The sequence below is a fragment of the Lithobates pipiens genome, unplaced genomic scaffold (assembly GCF_037356315.1).
Source record: "Lithobates pipiens isolate NorthernLeopardFrog02 unplaced genomic scaffold, aLitPip1_a1.2 Scaffold_8, whole genome shotgun sequence".
Taxonomy (NCBI): domain Eukaryota; kingdom Metazoa; phylum Chordata; class Amphibia; order Anura; family Ranidae; genus Lithobates; species Lithobates pipiens.
Window position 1 is genome coordinate 536,349,075 of NW_027507903.1, and position 20,801 is coordinate 536,369,875.

At 43.3% G+C, this 20,801-nt stretch overlaps 1 protein-coding gene across 1 annotated transcript in view; it reads left to right on the forward strand.

The window, feature by feature from the left end:
- The window catches only part of CKAP2L (cytoskeleton associated protein 2 like), a 41,276-nt gene extending 22,919 nt beyond the window's left edge, over positions 1-18,357 (forward strand). Inside the window, exons 6-9 of the mRNA XM_077469593.1 lie at positions 2,697-2,852; positions 11,858-11,921; positions 12,009-12,192; positions 16,281-18,357. Of these exons, the coding sequence (XP_077325719.1) occupies positions 2,697-2,852; positions 11,858-11,921; positions 12,009-12,192; positions 16,281-16,551 (675 nt within the window). The 3' untranslated portion in view covers positions 16,552-18,357. The remainder of the gene's footprint in view (positions 1-2,696; positions 2,853-11,857; positions 11,922-12,008; positions 12,193-16,280) is intronic.
- Positions 18,358-20,801: the final 2,444 nt, after the last annotated feature.

Genomic DNA, 20,801 nt, shown 5'->3' on the forward strand with positions numbered 1-20,801 from the left:
AAATACTATAAGGTAGATGTCAGTGCATCGACCGATGCCTGTTTTGGCTGCAAAGTTTTGCAGGAGGCCTGTATGGTTGCAATTGCATATACAATTTTTCCATTTTTATTTTTATTTTTTTGGGGGGGGGGGGGGGGTAAAAACACAGTACCTTTAATGTTAATGCACTGTTGCATTTGTTACCGCAGTTTTGGTGCGGTTTGAGTGTAGTGTCTCTGTTGAGGAGCACCCTGTGTTTGTGGTGGTTTTTCCACACACCTGTGGTTTGTTTTTTTTATTTATTTTTTTATTTTTATTTTTTTTTGTGGGTAAAGGTTTTTATACTAGTTCCCACTTGCCATGGTGGATGAAGTTTTTTATGCTGTTTCTCCCCCCCCCCCCCCCCCCCCCCCCCCCTCGTTTGTGCACTGCTGGGGGACGTCCCAATGGCTAAGAGGAGCTGTGTCAGTGAATATAAGAGAAAATAGGATTTTTTGTACTCGCTGTAAAATCCTTTTCTCTGTAATGCACCCCACCCCTCCCTATTTTTCATTACGTTATACTGCTTGTTCATGTATGAGGCCTGCATGGCAGGCTGGGGGGTTGTTTCCTAAGGGACTGCCCCTTGTTATGTCATGCCCTCCTCCTAAAGGTGGAGTAACAACCCAATGGCTTAGAGGAGCTGTGCCAGTCGGTGAAATTACAGAGAAAAGGATTTCACAGTGAGTACAAAAAATCCTATTTTATTTGCATATTAAGGATCTTTTTTAGTAATTTTTTTTTATCATTTTTATTTTTTTCCCTTAACTCTTTGCCTACCGGGTACTTTTACCCCCTTCCTGCCTGGTTCAATTTTCAGTTTTCAGCTCTGTCGCGCTTTGACTATTGCTCATTAACCACATGTCCCCTGCAATATAGCAGAATGACATCGGCAAAGTGGTTTCAATATCCTGACTGGGCATCATATGGCATCCTCAGGATATTAAGCCGCTGCGCGCCCTCGGGGGCGCACATCACGGTAATCGTTGTTGCGGGGTGTCAATCTGACATCATGCAACACCGATCTAGGTAAAGTGTCTGACAGAGACTCTTTACCACGTCATCAGCTGTGTCCAATCACAATGTAAATAGGAAAAGCCGGTGATCGGCTTTTCCTCACTCGCATCTGACAGACGCGAGTAGAGGAGAGCCGATCGACCGGCTCTCCTGACGGGGGGGGTCTGTGCTGATTGTTTAGCTTTCTTTTGGTATTTATTCACCACTTATTTTATTTTAGCAATAAAAAAATAAATAAAAACCTCAAACATTTATCGTGGTTTGCAAATTTTGCAAACCGGTAATTTTTCTCCTTCACGGGTGGGGCTGCACGGATTGGCAGCACTGTTGGGACTGCACTGATAATTAAGACACTGATCATCGGTGCCCTGATTATCAGTTGTAGATGTCCCTTTCACACAAGCTGATTATCGTCTCTCCTTAAGCTATTAACCTGATGGAAGGAGTACAGATAACCGTTTACATCATGATCAGCTGTGATTGGACATGGTAAAGAGCTGCTGTTTGGCTCTTTACACTAACCTGTGATCAGCTGAGACCGGAGGACACAGTGATTACAGAGCACACCGCAGCAAACCAAGCTATAACCATGATATAGCTGTCATTTGGCTATAGCCAGCAAGTGGTTAAAGCGGCAGTAAACAAGGTACAGGGGGAAAAAAAACTGCAAGACAATGGCATAATGTGCTAGTAAGCATTGCGTAACCCCCCCTAGCGGTGTCCGCTCCCTGCCGAGGGGGATAACCTGTTCCCCCTGGGTTTGAAGGCTCCAGCGTTGAGTGGCTGGGCCGCAATCACGTCACTCCCGTCATGCACACGAGAGGCCTCTATTCCGGCAAGAAGCTCTGAAGTTCTGGCACAATACACCAGACCTTCTGAGCGCATGCGCCGGTGATATCAGCAGTGGCGGCGGGATGCAAGATGAATATCTCCTAAACGGTGTACGTTTTAGGAGATATTTTTACCTACAGGTAAACCTTATTATAGGCTTACCTAAAATCACAAAGTGGGGTATACAACCATTTTAATTTAAAGTAATTCTACGGGCAAGCTTTTTTATGGTTTTGCACAGAGCAACCTCATGGACATTGACCATTCACACACGGAGCATGGCTTGGGAAACCCCCCTGCTCTCCACTGGCTGTGATTGACAGCAGCAGGACCCAATGGCTCCTGCTGCGGGAGCCAATGAGCAGAGAGAGACCCCGGAGAGCCGCTGCTCTCATACACATCGCTGCATCCATACGAGGCTCGGGTAAGTGTAAGGGGGTGGTGCTGCACCCAGAAAGTTTTTAACCTTCATGTATATAATGCATTAAGGTAAATAAAAAACAAACCTTGAGCCTTTGGAACCACTTTAAAACTACTCTGTCCCTGATTTTAAATGTTAAAACATGGAACCTGCAAAGGGTTCCTGCCCCACTGCCATTTTCACCAGTCTTTGCTTTCTGACAGAGCAATGGCCTCTCTACATCTGACCACTTTCAGGTATATTGTACCACAACATGTTGATACATGAAACAACACCGTACAAAGCACGTGTGTGGGTGTCAATGAGCCATAAATGGCCCCCACACCCAGGCAAACTGCTTTTTGGCATTATATTTAATAGAGTACGTCAAAACTTGTATGTTAACAACTTGCTGTTTTTGTTTCTAAAGGGTGTTCCATCAGAGGATATACATGCTGCTCTGGACAAAATTCCTGAAAGGAAAAAGTTTGCAAAGTACTGGGTGTGCAAGGCAAAGCTCCTAGAAAGGGAGGGCATCACTGATGTAGTGGAGTTGTACAAACAGGGTGTCCAGTGTGGAGCTACAGTAAGTTCTGATTCTGAGAATACATGTATTCTACCAAAACAATCTACAAATGAAAACTTGCTTGTCTTGGGTTTGTTTTGTATTTTATGCTGCTATAGCTTCTGTCAAGAGCCCACCCTTTTTTGAAGCCTATTTAAGTCTCTGGCTCTAATCGCGTGCTTCAAAAAAAACGCCCATCCTGCATTGGAATCCATGCATTTGGCGCCCAGGGGGCCAAATGCATGGAGGTGGGGGTGGCGCCAATGCACTCCAAATGGATGGGCCACCGCTAATCAAAAGGATGCATACTGTGTCATCACTTTTTTAATCAAATATTTTAATAGGCCTGCATAAAAAAAGCCAATCATAGGAGAGTCAATAGATATAGTTAAAGCGGAGGTCCACCCTAATTAACAGTACTACCGTATATACTCGAGTATAGGCCGACCCGAATATAAGCCGAGGCCCCCAATTTACCCCCAAAAAAACTGGCAAACTTATTGACTCGTGTATAAGCCGAGGGTGAGACATGCCTGTCCATCCCTGTGTGTGTGTCCGTCCCTGTGTGTCCGTCCATCCCTGTGTGTGTGTGTGTCCATCCATCCATCCCTGTGTGTGTGTGTGTCCATCCATCCATCCATCCATCCCTGTGTGTGTGTGTGTGTCCATCCATCCATCCATCCCTGTGTGTGTGTGTCTCCATCCATCCATCCCTGTGTGTGTGTGTCTCCATCCATCCATCCCTGTGTGTGTGTGTCTCCATCCATCCCTGTGTGTGTGTGTCTCCATCCATCCATCCATCCCTGTGTGTGTGTCTCCATCCATCCATCCATCCCTGTGTGTGTGTGTCCATGTGTGTGTGTCCATGTGTGTGTGTCCATGTGTGTGTGTCCATGTGTGTGTGTCCGTGTGTGTGTCCGTGTGTGTGTCCGTGTGTGTGTCCGTGTGTGTGTCCAGCCTACCTGTGTCCCGAGCCTCCGTGCCTTGCCTCCGTCCCGTGCCGTGCCTTGCCTCCTTGCCTCCGTCCCGTGCCGTGCCTTGCCTCCTTGCCTCCGTCCCGTGTCGTGTCGTGCCTTGCCTCCGTCCCGTCCCGTCCCGTGCCGTGCCTTGCCTTGCCTCCGTCCCGTGCCTTGCCAGGATCGCCTCGGCGGCCATTCTAAAATTCAAAAGCCCCGCCTCCGCCTGTGATAGGCGGAACACTGAATTTCCCAGCAGCCTGTGTTCCGCCTATCACCGATATCGTCTCATCCTCGTACTACGGACGAGGATGAGACGATGTCCGTGATAGGCGGAACACAGGCTGCTGGGAAATTCAGTGTTCCGCCTATCACAGGCGGAGGCGGAGAAGGAGGCGCGGCTTTCAAATTGTAGTATGTCCGCCGTCTGTCTGCTCGATACGCTGATCGAGCAGTCAGACGGCGATGACTCGAGTATAAGCCGAGGGGGGCACTTTCAGCCTCAAAAAGAGGCTGAAAATCTCGGCTTATACTCGAGTATATACGGTAGGTCTATGTGATCCCCCCCCCCTTCCCTAATCGCTAGGTAACCCCCTTACCTTTCTGCTGTCTTCTTCTGTTTTCTTATTTAAAATTTTCTGCCTCTGGAGATTGCGGAAAGGGGTGGGGCCGCTGCAGAAATGGGCGGGGCTTCAGCGGCAGGTCACTTCTTCCTGTCTGCCGCAAGGGCTCCTGGGATCGTTTTTTTTTTTCCCCAGGAGTCTGTGCGGCGCCCAGGCTCGAGATCTCGCGCCCGTTGTGATGGCAACCTGAGTTGTTGTGTTTGCTCGAGCGGATTGATCTGCGCATGCGCGAGATCGCAGCTCATAGGGGCGGTGCATGATGGGACTGTGCCCCGGAAGACAATGCCTGTGGTCTTCACATGCCCACAGGCAAAATGGAGAACGCCTGGAGATGTTTTCCTAGGCAGTTTAGAGGAATGAAAAAGACTTGGAAGAGAATCGGACAGCACATAGAGGTATGTGAAATATTTAGTAAACTTAATTTAAAACATTATTGCGGGGGAAAAAAAAAAAACGGCGGTGGAACCCCGCTTTAAGTGTATGGTGCATCAGATTACCTTTTCAGTCTTCTGAACATTATTTTCTCCCAGAAATTGATTTGGAGTACAATTGTATATAATGTAAGTGTTCCTTGTATAAGCACTGTAAAGAAATGTTGGCGCAAACCCTGTGCATGAAATTTAAAACCTTAATTTGTGTGTTGGTACATCTTTAAGTTTGGGTCGAAGACTCCGGGGAATTAATTAAGCTTCTTGCGCAGGAAACTGTCTTAAGTGGTGTGCGCCACATTAACTAAGCAGGTCTGTTTCAGGTCTATCTGCACCACCATACTAGTTTCTTTTTCAGAGTGAAATAAAAGCTTTCGTAGATCTGCCCCTAATTAACAGAGGGAATGCGGCAGCTTTCTATGGCTTTTCGACAACTAATCGATAACGTAATGGGGTTAAAAACTAAAATTGGCCCTTTTATAGTACACAGAGCAAATTGCTACTGTATTACTTTCACAGTTCTACAGTAAAAAAAGAACCCCTTACGGTAGTGATTATTTGCTTTTTTTGTACTATAAAGGGCTAATTTTTTTAACCCCATTATGTTACTAAACATCTTAGACCTGGTTCATATCTGTTTTTTGGTGCTTTTTGCAGAAACACACTACAGTTCATTTACATGGTTTCCCATGGGCCACTTTCGCATCTATGCTTTTTTCAGCCGCTGTGTATTTGGAAAGGGTCGGGGACTTTTTTCTAACTCAAAACAATGCTTTTTTTTGGTTCAATGTACTTCAACGGAGAAGCTGCAGAAAAGCATGTAATGCGTTTTTCAGCAAATTTGTGTTTGTTTTTTTAATCTGCCCAACAACAAATTGGCCAAAAAAAATGAAAAAACGTAAATCGCAGCAAAATCATGTGCGCAAAAAGCACCGCAGAAACAGATCAAAAGCAAACTGCATAAGGGTCCTTTCACATTGACGTTCCGTTCAGGCCCGCCTGTCAGTTTTTCAGGCGGACCTGAACGGGTGCTCCATAGAGGTCTATGGAGCGTCGGATGTCAGCGGTGACATGTCCGCTGACATCCGACCCGCTCCGATCCGAAAAAGTGTAACGGAGGAAAAAGCTATTTTTCCATCCGTTTGCGGATCGGATCGGATGACAACGGGCACTGCGGTCCGTCGTCATCCGATCTCCCATAGGGGAGAGTGGCGCTGTGACAGGTCCGTCCCTGCGCAGTGTGCAGAGACAGACCTGTCATCTCCCTGCTCAGCGGGGATCGACGGAGTGATCCCCGCTGAGCAAACGGATATCCACGGGGCGGATCAGAACTGATCCGCCCCGTGTGAAAGGACCCTTAGTGTGCACCGAGCCTTATGCTGGCCACACAGATCAATTTTCAGACAAGAATATTCAGACAAAAAAATCTTTGTACATTCGCTGAATGAAAGAATGCTGTTTGAAATTTTCACTTGTTTTTAACATTCTGTTTTTAAAACGAATGTCATTTCTAAATGAAAACCACAGGCACTGTCTGAAAACTCCTTTGACCAAGAAGTTTTCTATTTCCACGTTTTTCCATCACTGTGGTTGAAAATGAACATCGATTTAACCCCACTAACAATTAGAAAATCGAACTAACGTTCTTAAAATTATTTTATTTTTATTTTTTTGAAGGAAGACAATTATTTTTTTTATTATTTAAAAAGTCTGATGATATTTTACCAGATTCACCCTTTTAATAGTATATACAGTATACCTCTCCTCTAATGGTATGTGCCGTATACCTCTCCTCTAATATCTCTTCTGTCTGTTATTCTCAGAGTGGATTAGAGATTTTTCTCCCTAACCATATAGTTGGTTATTTTATATTTTACACGTTAACCAACCCTCCAACAGTAGGCACTCCACCCAGGGTCCCCACAGTCTCCAACAAGCCTCCTGAACAATCGGACGTCATCGACTGCGAATTACCGATTTTTTTCAGTAGCCACAGCAAACAAGTATAGCCCCTTAGCAAAGGACCTGGACAAGTATATCAAAGAAGGAGCTCGCCCCAAATCGAACGACAGCATATGCGCCCCCGATGTAAACAAGATTAAAGATAGGACCATAGTCACTCCTCCCAATTTTGAGGAAGGTTTTTTAGTCCTTTCTCCAAAGGGAGTCACGTTCACAAAAGAAAAGAGAAAACTAGAAGAGGTTGTAGAGGAGGACAAAAACTCAAGACTAAACAAAAAGGAACGAGTAGAGATTTAGTGGAAGATAGCACCATAAAAATTTTCAATCTATCAACACATACCCTAACTCCCTACGAATTAACATTATTGAAAAAAGGTCTAAGCTTTTCACCATCCACAGGACCCAACAAATTTGGCCTCTTTAAAGATTTAAATAAATTTGTCCGATCTCTCACCCTAAATAGACATTTTACTAAAACAACAACCAATAACGCAAAATGTGATCTGACACCCGAATCAGATAAAATGAATATAAACGTCACCACACACGACGAGATCCTAGGCATTCTCGAAGAGCTGTGGATTGAGAGCAACATCTCCAGTCAGACACAACATCCCTTTACAGAGCCTGCGGTTACACATACCCATTTGAAACCCGTATCCACTTTTAATCCAACACAATCCAAGGGACCCTATATTGAAACTTTCTATCAAGCGGTTTACAAAGATTTTATCGAGCTATGTAATACCACCAACAATAATAACAAAAAACAAACCAATTTAAACAAACCAGAACAACAGGCCCTTACAAATTTCACCACTAACAAAAACATCATAGTCAAACAAGCTGACAAAGGAGGCAGTCTAGTCATACAGGACATGGGTGACTACCTCGGTGAAGCCACTCGGTTATTATCCGACACGACCACCTACCAAAAACTTACATCTGACCCCCTCCCTATGTACCAGTGTGACCTAACGTTTATGATCGAGAAAGCCCATAAAGATGGGGTGCTCAATCCTAAAGAAAAGCGTTTTCTCTTGCCTAAAGTTTGTAGCACTCCTTACTTCTATCACCTCCCCAAGATCCACAAGTCCCCTACCAACCCCCCAGGAAGACCCATAGTGGCTAGTACCAACAGCTTCACCAGTGGACTATCTGCTTACATAGATCACATCTTACAGCCCCTGGTAATACAACTTCCTTCATATATCAAGGATTCCAGCCACGTGATTGAGATCATGGGAAACTATAAATGGTCCGAGGAATATATGTGGGCCTCTCTGGACGTTAATTCTCTCTACACTTCCATACCCCACGAAATTGGACTAACCGCAGTCCAACATTTCTTGAGTATTAATGAAGGCATGAATTCTAGACAGACCGAATTTTTATTACTAAGCATAGAATTTTGTCTGAGACATAACTATTTTACTTTCCTCGATCAATTTTATCTCCAGCTCCAAGGCACTGCCATGGGAGCGAGTTTTGCCCCAGTATATGCCAATCTTACCATGGGGTTCTGGGAAAAACAAAACATCTGGACAAACAATCCTTTTGCCGAGTTCATTGTGTTTTATGGTCGATATATAGATGACATTTTGCTCATATGGAGTGGAGGCGTGGACATTTTTGCCTCCTTCGTTAGTTTCTGCAACAACCCCATGGGCCTATCTTTCACATCAGTCATTGACCAAAACCAGCTAGTCTTTTTGGATCTGGTCTTATCCCATAATGAGCAAAATGTCATCACCAGCAATCATTCCAAACCCACGTCAGGCAACTCTTATCTACATTACAAGAGTTGTCATCACCCAGTTTGGAAGAAAAATATTCCCAGTGGCCAATTCCAGAGGCTACGGAGAAACTGTACCCTAACTGATGACTACATACAACAAGGCCAGCAGATGGCCAAAAAATTTATAGAAAAAGGCTACCCAGATGACCTAATCACACAGGCCTTTAGGAAACATACAACCAAGCACTCACCCACCAAAAAGCATCCCAAAGATTCCACAGACAATAGTCCCGCGGTCAGGTTCATTTCCACTTTCAACACACAATATAAACATATTTCAAAAATAATTCTCAAACATTACGATATTCTCAAGCTAGATCCAATCTTGGCACTTTCCCTCCCATCCAGACCACAAATTACCTTTAGACGTTCACGTACAATAAAGAATATTATTGCCCCCAGCAAACTTACAAAATCCGGTAAAAATGGTAATAAATCATTCCCCGATATTAGAATGTATTTCGACAATAGACATGGGATATACAAATGTCGCAAAAGAGGCTGTTTCACCTGCCAATCCATCCCTAATGGCCAATTCACCATCACCACACCTCAAGGTAAAACCTTTAAGATAAAACAATTCATTACATGTTCCACCGAATATGTGATCTACGTCCTACGTTGTCCTTGCGGCCTCCTCTATGTAGGCCGTACGATACGGGCCTTACGCACTAGGGTGGGCGAACACCGCCGCCTAATCAAAGAGGGTTGCATTAAACACAGCATCCCGCGCCATTTTCGCCAGTTCCATGACAAAGATTTCAAAAAAATGGAGGTCCTTGCAATTGAGTCCATCCCAAAAGGTACCCTAACGGATAACGAAAGATTCTCCCTCCTGTGCCGTAGAGAGACTTTTTGGATATATCTCATGGGTACCCTCTCACCACAAGGCCTCAACGAAGATATCGATATCCTTAGCATAACCTCCTAATACACATTTGTTAGACATAAACATAACCCACGCACGCATGCCCCCCTTTCCCCCCCCCCCCTCTCCCCTCCTTTTTTTTTTTTTTTTTTTTTTTTTTTTTTTTTTCATACCAAAACACATTCCTCTTTTTATTTTATTTTTATTTTTTTGTTTTTTTTGTATTTTTATTTTTTTTTATATATATTTTTTATATATATCTTTTTAAAAAAAAATTTTCCAAATTTTTTTCCAGGTTTTATAGATTTAAAAACTTTCATTTAAACTTGTCGCTACAGTCTATACACATTTTTTATACATTGCCCCTCCCCCCCCCCTTTTTTTTTTTTTTTTTTTTTTTTTATTCTCACATAACCATCCCGTTTCACCCACTTATTACCTCAATCGAAACTAACTCCATTGCTTTCGGTTTCCGTTAAGTCTACACACCAATAGAGATGATCGCTCCATAGGCTACGAGCTAAACACATTTATTGACACTTAAGGGGTTAACTTATTCCACTCCGATACTCCCCGCCCCTCCACACAACCCGATGCCATATATCCTGATGTGTGCCACACGCCGCCTTAGCTTTGATAAAGCGCATGCGCGCGAAACATGTTAGCAGGCCGGTTGGCATGGTAACCCCCCTCGCTACGGAGCCTCCCACGTGACGAATAGTGACCCGCAAACCGCTCGGGCAAGCGAAGCGGAGCGCTGCGCTCCAAGCCTTCCGGATACACAAGGTGGATGCCACCTTGTGTCCAACTTGGACCAACACCCTCCAGCGCTTATTGCACCTCCGCCCCGGAGCACAGGAAGCACGATTGATCCTTTCTCTTCCACTCCTCCAGCCCAGTATGACGGTGCCCCAGCCTTACAGTCCAACCATTCATAACAATGAGTGACTTTGGGAACACAGTTCCAATCATTTATTTTCATTTGCATATGAACTCTACTGGTTCCCCCTGCCTCTGGAAGTTAACCACCCACAGCCCTTTTCACGTGCACAATAGACTACACTGGTAACACAGCCTTGCAGTCACCAACATCTCAAAGTCACAAATAGAAGGTACCAGGGCTAATTTGTCATCAAGCAACTGTTGTTTTATTGCCGTGATTGACTGATGAAAAGGTTTTAAGATCCCAAGAGGATCAAACGTCCTTTATTGAGTCTTTTTTTTTTTTTTTTTTATTTAATAAATTGTTGTTATGCTTTTTACATCAGACTATGAGTCTCTCTGATGCGCTGTCCTTTTGATGGTTCAATTTCTGCTTTCTTCCACCAAGTCCAAAGTGGTCTAGCAGCTGCACATTGAGACTTTTTACAGGTCCTCCTCGAGACAACAATTAACTTAACATTTGGACAAAGCGTTCTCTACAAAAGGTTTTATTCATTTGTGCGCCAATAATTTTTGTTTTTGTTTTTAATACTGTGTATTTTATATTTACCACTGCAGTGATATTTAAGAATAAATGGCATGTCCCGTTCTGTACTATGAAACCGTTCTAATAGGAGCGACTCAAGTCGCTCTGACTTAGAAAAAGATTCCTGTACTACTTTTGGGACAACTTGCATTGACTTCTATACAGAAATCATTTTGCAAGCCGCGGCTAAAGTCGTGTGCAGGTTGCCTGAGGCAGTCGCTCTGCAAGTCATACTGCCTCTGTGTGAACCGGCTCTTAATAGAAACAATAATCAGCCATCTAAACGATTATGAAAATCGTTGCAGCCCTACAGCTTTCCATTTAAAAAACTGCTGCAGATTCCTGCTCGTGCAGTGAATACACTAAATCAGCAGAGCCTGTAGGGTTAACAACCCTCCTCATCCAATCCACTATAAAATGAGCAGGGGGTTGTGGGCTGACGGGGATGGCAGCGAGATCAGAGAATACAGCACCAGCTCTCTGTTCTTAGTTCTCCCTCTGACACGGCAGCACAAAGAACTGATCGCTCCTAATTATAAAGGGGCTTGTGGCACTTTTGTTTAACTCCTTCCAGTGTGTCTAAATTGTACTGCAAACTCCACCTCCCAGTATCGCTATCTTTTTCTGGAAGCAGACCTAAGTCCTCCACTTGCCACTGCAGAGTTTTTCATCATATTTTTTTTGTTTTGTTTTTTTGTTTTTCACTCCCTGTTGTGATTTGGCTATTAGCTGTTTGGTGTAGTGCAGAAACCCTTTTATTGACAACACTTATTAAAATGTAACATATTCTGTAATATTATGTGATGATCAGCATTGGAGTACTGGGTATGTAATTTGCAATGCTTTCTGTCAGCTCTATACATAGGTCTATGAGCTTATCGCAAATACTAATTAAAATGTTGTAATTGTATTTTATTTTGTAGCCAATTGATGAGTTACGAGAAGTTGTCTTTGATATTATGAAGACTACAAGCAGGAAATCGAAAGGTAATTGACTTCCACTTCCTCATCTTTCTGCAGTTGAGTGCTATGTGTAATGCTCATTTCATGTTTCCTTTGTTTTGGTGTTTGTAGTTGTTACATTTGGACCATTGCCTAATGAGGACACTGCAGTGGACAGTGAGCAGCATGAGGAGGATAGATACAGTCATGCTACACCAGTCATGAAGCCTGTGGATGACATGGAGACATCGTGTTTTGAAATGGGCATGTGTGACCAGGGCTCTGCAGTTAAATTCCAGATTGCCTGTCTCTCCAGGTAATGGGTTCCTTTTTAGCTTTATCATTCATGGCCATAGTTCTGCAACACTAGTTGGCCCATTTGGTTTCACACATCACTTCTGCGGTATTGTAGGCTTCAGAACTCTGATTTCTTATATGTGATTAGTTGGCTGTACCATGTATATTATGGGCTCACCTGACATTTTAGGCATACGTGTTCATTTTCCATTCTATTTTGGCTACATTAGAGAGTTAAAGTGATACTAAAATCTTTCTTTTTTTTTTTTTTAATTTATAAATAACAAACATGTTATACTTTACCTGTGTAGTAGATTTGCACAGAGCAGCCCACATCCTCATTTTCCCGGGTCCCTCATCAGTGCTTCTGGCCCTTCCCTCCTGTTGAGTACCCCCACAGCAAGCAGCTTGCTATGGGGGCCCCTGAGCCGAGCCACAGCTATGTGTGTCCAGTCAGACACAGAGCTGCGACCTGCCCCGTCCCCTTTCTCTTCCCATTGGCTGACTGACTTTGACAGTAAAGTCAATAGCACCGTGCTGCCGTTTCAGCCAATGAGGAGAGTCCCAGGCATCTGAGACGCATGCAACTTTACTGGATCTAGATGGACCTCTAATGGAAAGTATTAAATGCTGCATCAGTCCCCTGCTGCTTTTAAGAACTCATTGAGAGCCTGAGCCAGCTGTTGGTCTAGGCATTAAAGTTGGGATCCCTCCAGAGCCTGGACAGGCTGAGTGATGTCAGCTGACAGTCTTTAGCCTGCTGTCTGCTGAATATTGATCACAGGAGTGGTCCTGTGACCTACAGGAGAAGAAACCCTATTTCTCCTTTTTTTTATTTATTTATTTATTTATTTTGGTCCCTGTTCACACCTATGCAAATTGGATGCGGCTTACACCACATCAAATTTGCAGACATTTTAAAATACATTAATTTGAATGCATCTGGTTCACATATGTGCGTTGCATTCTCACTGGCCATTGCCCAAAAAAGTGTGCGTTTCTGGGCACTGTGGTGCAAATTACAAGCACATTATCTTCTATGGGAACGCATCTGATTCGTAGATGCATTCCATTCTGAACACAAATTCTCTCCTCCTCACTACACCTCTCCCTGCTCACTGATCCGCAGTTACAACGGAGAAGAACCGCTGAACAGCTGCTTTTTCCCCACGCAGAGTAAATGTAGCTGAGATTTGCACCGGACTGGTGTGAACCCAGCCTATTTAAATGCCATTTGTTCTTTCCAGTGCTGAACTTAGAGATGCCAAGTCAGGTAGGCTGTTTGACGAGAACTTTTTTCAGTCCCTGGGTAGTGCTGCACGATTCTGGGCAAAATGAGAATCACAATTTTTTTTTTTTTTTTTTTTTGCTTAGATTAAAAAGATCACAATTCTCGTGCCTTAAAATCTTTCACATTATACAAAAAAAATTGGGCTAACTTTACTGGTTAGGTGTTTTTTATCTTTTGTTTTTTTATTTATTAAAGACACTCCCCCTCCCCCCCCCCCCCCCCCAAAAAAATTGCATTTGAAAGACCGCTGCGTAAATACAGTGTGACATAAAATATTGCAACAACCGCCATTTTATTCTCTAGGGCAGTGATGGTGAACCTTGGCACCCCAGATGTTTTGGAACTACATTTCCCATGATGCTCAACTACACTGCAGAGTGCATGAGCCTCATGGGAAATGTAGTTCCTAAACATCTGGGGTGCCAAGGTTCGCCATCACTGGACTAGGGTCTCTACAAAAAAAATAATAATAATAAATATATATATTTATAATGTTTGGGGGTTCTAAGTAATTTTCTAGCAAAAAAAATGATTTTAACTTAACTTTAAAAAGGTTTAAGGTTTGTGGTTAAAATTTCCTCATTTACACACAGTCTATTCCTTTGACAAGTTACTATGTTATACTTGAGTTCCACTTCTAAAGAATGTTGTAATTCTTGACAGATTGCCATTTTTCTTTCATCCTTTCTTTTGAGAGCCGTGGCTTCAGAAGAGCAGAGAGAATCCTTTGTATAGCAAGAATCGTGACACACTTTTTGTCAAGACCAACAGGGGAAAAAATAGCGCTAATTATTCTTGATCGTACAGCTTTAGTAGTCTTGGGTAGAAGCACTTTTTGCTTATAAAAAATACCTGCTTTAATCTGTTCATCCACAAAACTCTTAGCTCCTGTCCATTGCTGTTAACTGGATGGGCAGAATGCAGCAAGTGTGTGCAGCAATTTTAGATGAGGGTGAGGCAGCACTATGTAATAAGCAGACTTTTCGTTTTAGTGCATGGTCTGCTTTAATTGTTTTATAGTAAAAAAATCTCTGCTCCAACTTTTTTAGCATTTCAGGAAATAAAAACCAAAACAATGGTTTTAGGTAGCGGCGCCCCATTTTTATTTCCTCTGGTCTTCAAAACTTTAAATTTCCAGTGTCAGACCATTTGTGCAAATGGTTTAGTCTCTACTATCTTTGCATAGAGCAGTGGAGATAAAGGATAAATTGGGGCCCATTTACAATAGAGTGTACATGTTCTCTGTCTTTGCTAAACGAGCTGCTTATAACAAAACTTTACATGCTCTTGCTACTGTTTTTGCATTTATAAATTTCCTCCTCGTACTGCTCCGTTGCTGCTTCCTGTACCTGCCAGGACCTATGAGGCCCTGCCGGAGTCTCTATGTGCACATTTCCGTTTTTTAGAACTACAATCTTGAGTGCAGCCAAGATCTCGCTGTCCTTGTCGGCAAAGCTTTGGCTCAATCAGTCACCATTGTGGAGGAAGAGGGGAGGCGTGGCTTTGGCTCTGTGTGCCTCTAGGAACTGCTGCATAAGAGTAGTTCAAATAAGAGTGTGCATATAGTGGAGACTCCAGCGGGACTCTAGGCCCCGGCACGCACAGGGGGGTACCCAAATACCTGGGGTCAGACAGCACACATTGGTTATAAAAGTATGCACGTCCTGTTATTGGCAACTCATTTAGCAAAACAATTATTTCAATGTTGCTTTAAAGCATTTACACCAATATTAGTTGTGCCCAGGCAGTAAGCTGCAGAATGCTGTCCCTGTCGTCATAAATCAGTTGGTCCTCGAACCTCTGAACGTTGGGGGGGTGGAACACTGTAGATTTCAATGGGCTCAACAGCTAGTATGGGAAGATTGCAGAGCAGTGAGTTATGGCTGAAAGCAACCACCTGATGTCTTGTACGTGAATATTTTGGTGGCATGGTGTCCTACTGGTAAATGTACAGGTTTTAAATTCCATACCATTGGGGAAGTGTACTACCATATATACTCGAGTATAGGCCGACCCGAATATAAGCCGAGGCCCCCAATTTACCCCAAAAAAACTGGGAAACTTATTGACTCGTGTATAAGCCGAGGGTGAGACATGCCTGTCCATCCATCCATCCCTGTGTGTGTGTCCATCCATCCATCCCTGTGTGTGTGTCCATCCATCCATCCCTGTGTGTGTGTCCGTGCAGCCTTGTGTGTCCAGCCTACCTCCGTCCCGTGCCGAGCCTCCGTCTTTCTGCCATGCCAGGATCGCCGCTCTTCGTTGGCGCCTCGGCGGCCATTCCTCTGTTCAAAAGCCGCGCCTCCGTCTGTGATAGGCGGAACACTCAATTTCCCAGCAGTCTGTGTTCCGCCTATCACGGACATCCTCTCATCCTCGTCCGTAGTATGAGGATGAGTGGATGTCCGTGATAGGCGGACCACTGACTGCTGGGAAATTGAGTGTTCCGCCTATCACAGACGGAGGCGCGGCTTTTGAATAGTAGAATGTCCGCCGTCTGTCTGCTCGACACGCTGATCGGGCAGGCAGACGGCGATGACTCGAGTATAAGCCGAGGGGGGCACTTTCAGCATCAAAAAAGAGGCTGAAAATCTCGGCTTATACTCGAGTATATACGGTACTTGGAGGGGGGAGAGAGACATTCTACAGTTTTATTTCAATCCTATAGATGGCCCTGCAGGTAAAATTTTAATATTGTGCCTTTTAATACATCAGTAGAATGAGTGGAATCCTGTTAAATCATGTTTTTATGGGTTTGTGTAGAGGAATACCCTTTTAATCAACATTTATAAGATGTTCATATATTTCATTTCCAGCAAGAAGAAAAAGGACGGAGGCAGCCAGGAATGGAAGTGTCTGACTCCAGTGCGCAGATCACAGCGAATTCATCAGTCGGCAGTTCAGTATCCAGAAGTAGTACAGGAACATGACACTGTGGTGGCCTCTCTGGATGAGCTGCTGGACATGGCCGACACAGAGGCTTACCTGTATGTGAGAAATGAAGCTCTGCCAATGGAGGCAGACCACACCATCCTTAGTATGGTGAAGCAGGACAATTCAGAGGGTCGAAATGAAAAACCGGCGTGATATAAATACAGTTGTGAATAATGGACATGTTACCCCAAAGTAATCATATGAGCTTTATGGTGCACAGCGATCTCCAAACAAGACATATATTTTTTTTATGTCTAACTATAATCTGAAATATGATCCCGCTTCAAGTAATGTAACCATACTATAGGCTGTGTAAGAAGAAAAGGTGAAATGCAATGTATATTTACATCATAAATATACCTCACAGGACAAATGTCAGCTGTAAAAGTCTTACCTTTTTTCAGTGTTTTAAAAGATGGTGGCTTTATGTAATTTCACTATGTATGTGAGGAGAAAGGTCTTGTTACTTTAAACTGCATGAGATCATTTATAGCCATCTGTGTAGTGCGCTGGGAAGTCACTACTGTTTCAGAACCACAGACAGCAGGCTCTGTGCCAAAGCATTGGCCAACAACACTCATCCTGTCAATATTATATATAGACAGAAGAACGCAGCATATATTTGGTTTATGCTGTCTGTTCAGATAATGTGTATTATATTATAACATGCTGTACTATAAATTAGTGATGCATTTGAACTGCAGAGCTGCTATGGTACACTCAATTTTGTGGCCACTCATAGCACTGATCACTTGTAGAAGTGTGTATAGAGCCATGTCAGCTGTATGCACTTCAGTAGTGCATATATTCATATACTGTATGCATTTTAGGGTTCATAGAATAAACCCCAAGTCTTCACTGCAAATCTAGTTTACTTGTTACAGTATTACAGCTATAAAAAGTGCTGCACCACTGTATGATATGAACCATATTCGTGGTCAGGGTTGACCTCTGTCCTAAAAGGCCAACTTTTAATATGAAGTTGAAAAGTTTTAAAGAATTGCGAGCTGGACAAATCAAGGAAATATGACTTGTTGGAGAAATGCTGTATGGAAAGTCTGCCTTCCCAGTATGGCCGCTGGAGCCTACTTCAGTAAGCAACATTGCTATATATCTATATACTTAATCTCATGTGGAATCTAATAGTATGTTCTGTTGCAACATATTCCATCGGTATAGGGTTTGCACATATCTGATGCTTTGTGTGCATTGCATGTTCTATATTTCATTGCTTGGTCACCAATATAAACTTGTCTGTAAGCATGTTCAAACTAATGGCCTGAATTCTGTTTATAAAGCAGCAACTACTACAGGGAGAGTAACATTTCCTGTAAAGCAGGGGTGGCCCACGGAGGGCTCTGACATGGCCCGTGACCTCCTTATCTGGGATTGGCAAGCCCAGAGCATAAGGGTTGGGAATGAGGTCGGCAGTAGGTGAGGTCGCTCTGCATATGCAGAGTGGACATGGACCCTGTCACCTGCCCGCTCCACTCATTGTGGCCTCCGACCGGTTACTAAGTCTCTTAAGTGGCCCTCACTCTTCAAAAGGTTGGGCACCCCTGCTGTAAAGTCTGTGTATAGACTTTATAGAGGGGTCAGAAACAATAGGCAGAAGACCTGGGAGACTCCTTTTAATTTGCCATTTAGTAGAAGCTGTTTTTTCATTGTATCCAAATAGAACACCTTCCTCGGTTTTTTTATTTTTTATTTTTTTTCTTCAAGATATTGGAGAAAGCTTATTATTTATGTATTTTGCACTTAAATAATTCTTTTAACCTTCCTGGAGGTATTTTTCAGTGTTTTAAAAGAGAGGTATTGTGTTTTTTAAAGTATATACTTTTATGTGTGAGCATATCCAAATGGATATTAAACCACTAACTTGCAAGACTTGGAGTTTACTATTCAGGGTGGAACCTGATGTTTTAATAAACAATAAAGCTTTTTTTATGTAAATATCAACTGACTCAAACTTTTATTAAGTTTATTGACAATTCAAAAAAATTTAACAAATCTAATGCCAAAAATATAAAAATTGAAACCATATAAAGGCATTTCTAAATTCAGACATTACTTGGAAATGTTATAATTATTCTGTCTACCATCGCATCCAGTATGTTGACACAGTTAAAATAGATTAATGTAGCAGAATGTATGGCATACCTGCGCCCTTGCAACTTTGTTTCCTAATCCTATTGATGGTTGGCTCATCCCATGATCTATATAGAGGCGCTGATGTGCACATTTCCTTTGATGTGCACATCAGCACCAGAGAATTTTCCCCCTCATCTTCCAGGACAGCTACTTGCGAGAGATGATTAGCTCTGCCCTCTACAGGAAACACAAATCAAACATAATTTAAAAGGCCCCTCCCTCTCCTCTGACCCTCAGTTGTTTTGTATTTCCAGACCCTTCTAGAGCACAGCATAATGTTTGTGTGTGTTTTTTTTTTCTGGTAACTGGTTGGTGGACCCCCCTTTGCTGGTGATATTCAGGACTGGTTGTGGCCACGTCTGGGGTGTTTTTCTATGTTTATAGACTGAGAAGGGACCCCTGTATGTATTGGGTTTCTTGCCACCCTGGTGGTCTAGCTGAGTGGAGAGGCATCTCCTCGTGTCTTCACCTTGTTGGGTGTACCAAGATGGTGCCGGAACCAAAAGTGACACGACACACTTCCCAGGCACTGTTTTCTTAAAGGATCTCAGCTTTGTACAATGCAGGGGACTCGCTGCTTTGGAAACAATCTGCCAGGCGCAGGGCAGACTAGTTTAGCAGTGCAGCGGCGGTCAGAGGAGTCTCACCAGTCGGCTCTATGGAGTCTGAGGTTCCACTGATTAAGTCCCACCCATAGGGATGTAACTCGTACGGACAGACACAATGTCACCCGCAGCCACCGTTGTCTGTTTATATTCATGCTGTTATACCAAGCACTGGGTCATATGTGCCTGGCTTGTGAGTTTTTTTATTCCCCCCCCCCCCCCCCCCCCCGTAATAAATTGTGCATCCATGCAGAGAGCACTGTGTTGCTTTTTATTTTCATGACATATGTGGCATTTGAGTGGAGATCGTTGATCGATTCATCCCACCATAAGGCGATCCCTAGGAAATCCGTATTGGTTTACCATTTTGAAACCCCGTGGGGGAAGGTGTGATAGACCCTCTATAAGCTGCCATTTTTACCATTTGGTGGAGGTTTGAGTTTCCCACAAAGTCACCTGCATGCAATACTTCTAGTTCATCGCTGAAGACACCATGGATTGTTTTTTAATTGATTTATGGACATTTTTATATTTTTCTTATGTTTTTTTTTTTTTTTTTTATTCGTGCTTAACTGTTCTTTATATGGAGGACGGAGCACCCGCTCGAGTTGAGCCAGCGGTGGCATCTGGGTCCAATACTGCCCCCAAGATAAGCCCTTATCTGTGGATAAAGAGCTTCTGTAGCAGGGGGTCTGTATAAGCCTTTTTCATGGGTTTTGTTTTCTGTTTTTTTTTTTTCTAGGTTGACAAACCTCTAAAGAAAACATGTGGAAACTGTAGAGGCAGGCTTTCTGATAATTATAAAAAAATATTTTGTGAGGATTGTATTCCATCAGGCAGATTCCGGATCTACTGCCTCTTTTGAAGGAATTGATGACTTCTATGAAGGAGGTAGTGGCCTCTTTGCGGTCCTTTAACAACCGAGTAGCCGAGCTAGGTCCTTCCACTTCTAAGCCTGTGACTCGGGAGCCTTCAGTCTCAGATCTCTACCTCTTAGTGTCAAAGACCATTAATTCACATAATGTTTCTGACCTGGAAGGTGAGAATCTGGTATCTACGTCTGATGAGGAGTCTACATCAGAGGATGAGGATACTGGTAGCTCAAATAGGTATCTCTTTCCAGTTGAAGATATTGACAAACAATTAAAGTCAATATATCCTTCTGAACAAATCGAGGTGCCTCAGCAAGCCCAGTCTGTTCAGGATAAGAAGCACAGAGGTCTAAGAAGGATGGAAATCTAGGTCTTTTTCTGTACATAATTCACTCAAGGATATGATCCTTTGAGTGGAAAGAACCTGAAAGAAGGTTGTTTCAATCTAGGGGACGTAACAGGTGGTTACCCTTTCAGTCCGATTTTGAGGCGTATGGGTCCAACGTCTTTGACCTCAATGACCTTCTCTCCTCCGACACCCCATAGAGGAGATCAGGGATTCTCTACAACTTATTGCCAAGTCAGTTGCGTTTTTGGCTGATGCGGCAGCAGATTCTGGAAGATCTGTTGCCAGAACATCAGCACTCATTAACCTCCCTGGCGGTATGATTCAGTCTGGAATTAGGTGCTGAAAGCGGTACAATTATTTTGTATGGAAATCTGGCATTTTATTTTGTAGTCCTGTAATTCTTAGGAATAATGCTCTTAAATCTCT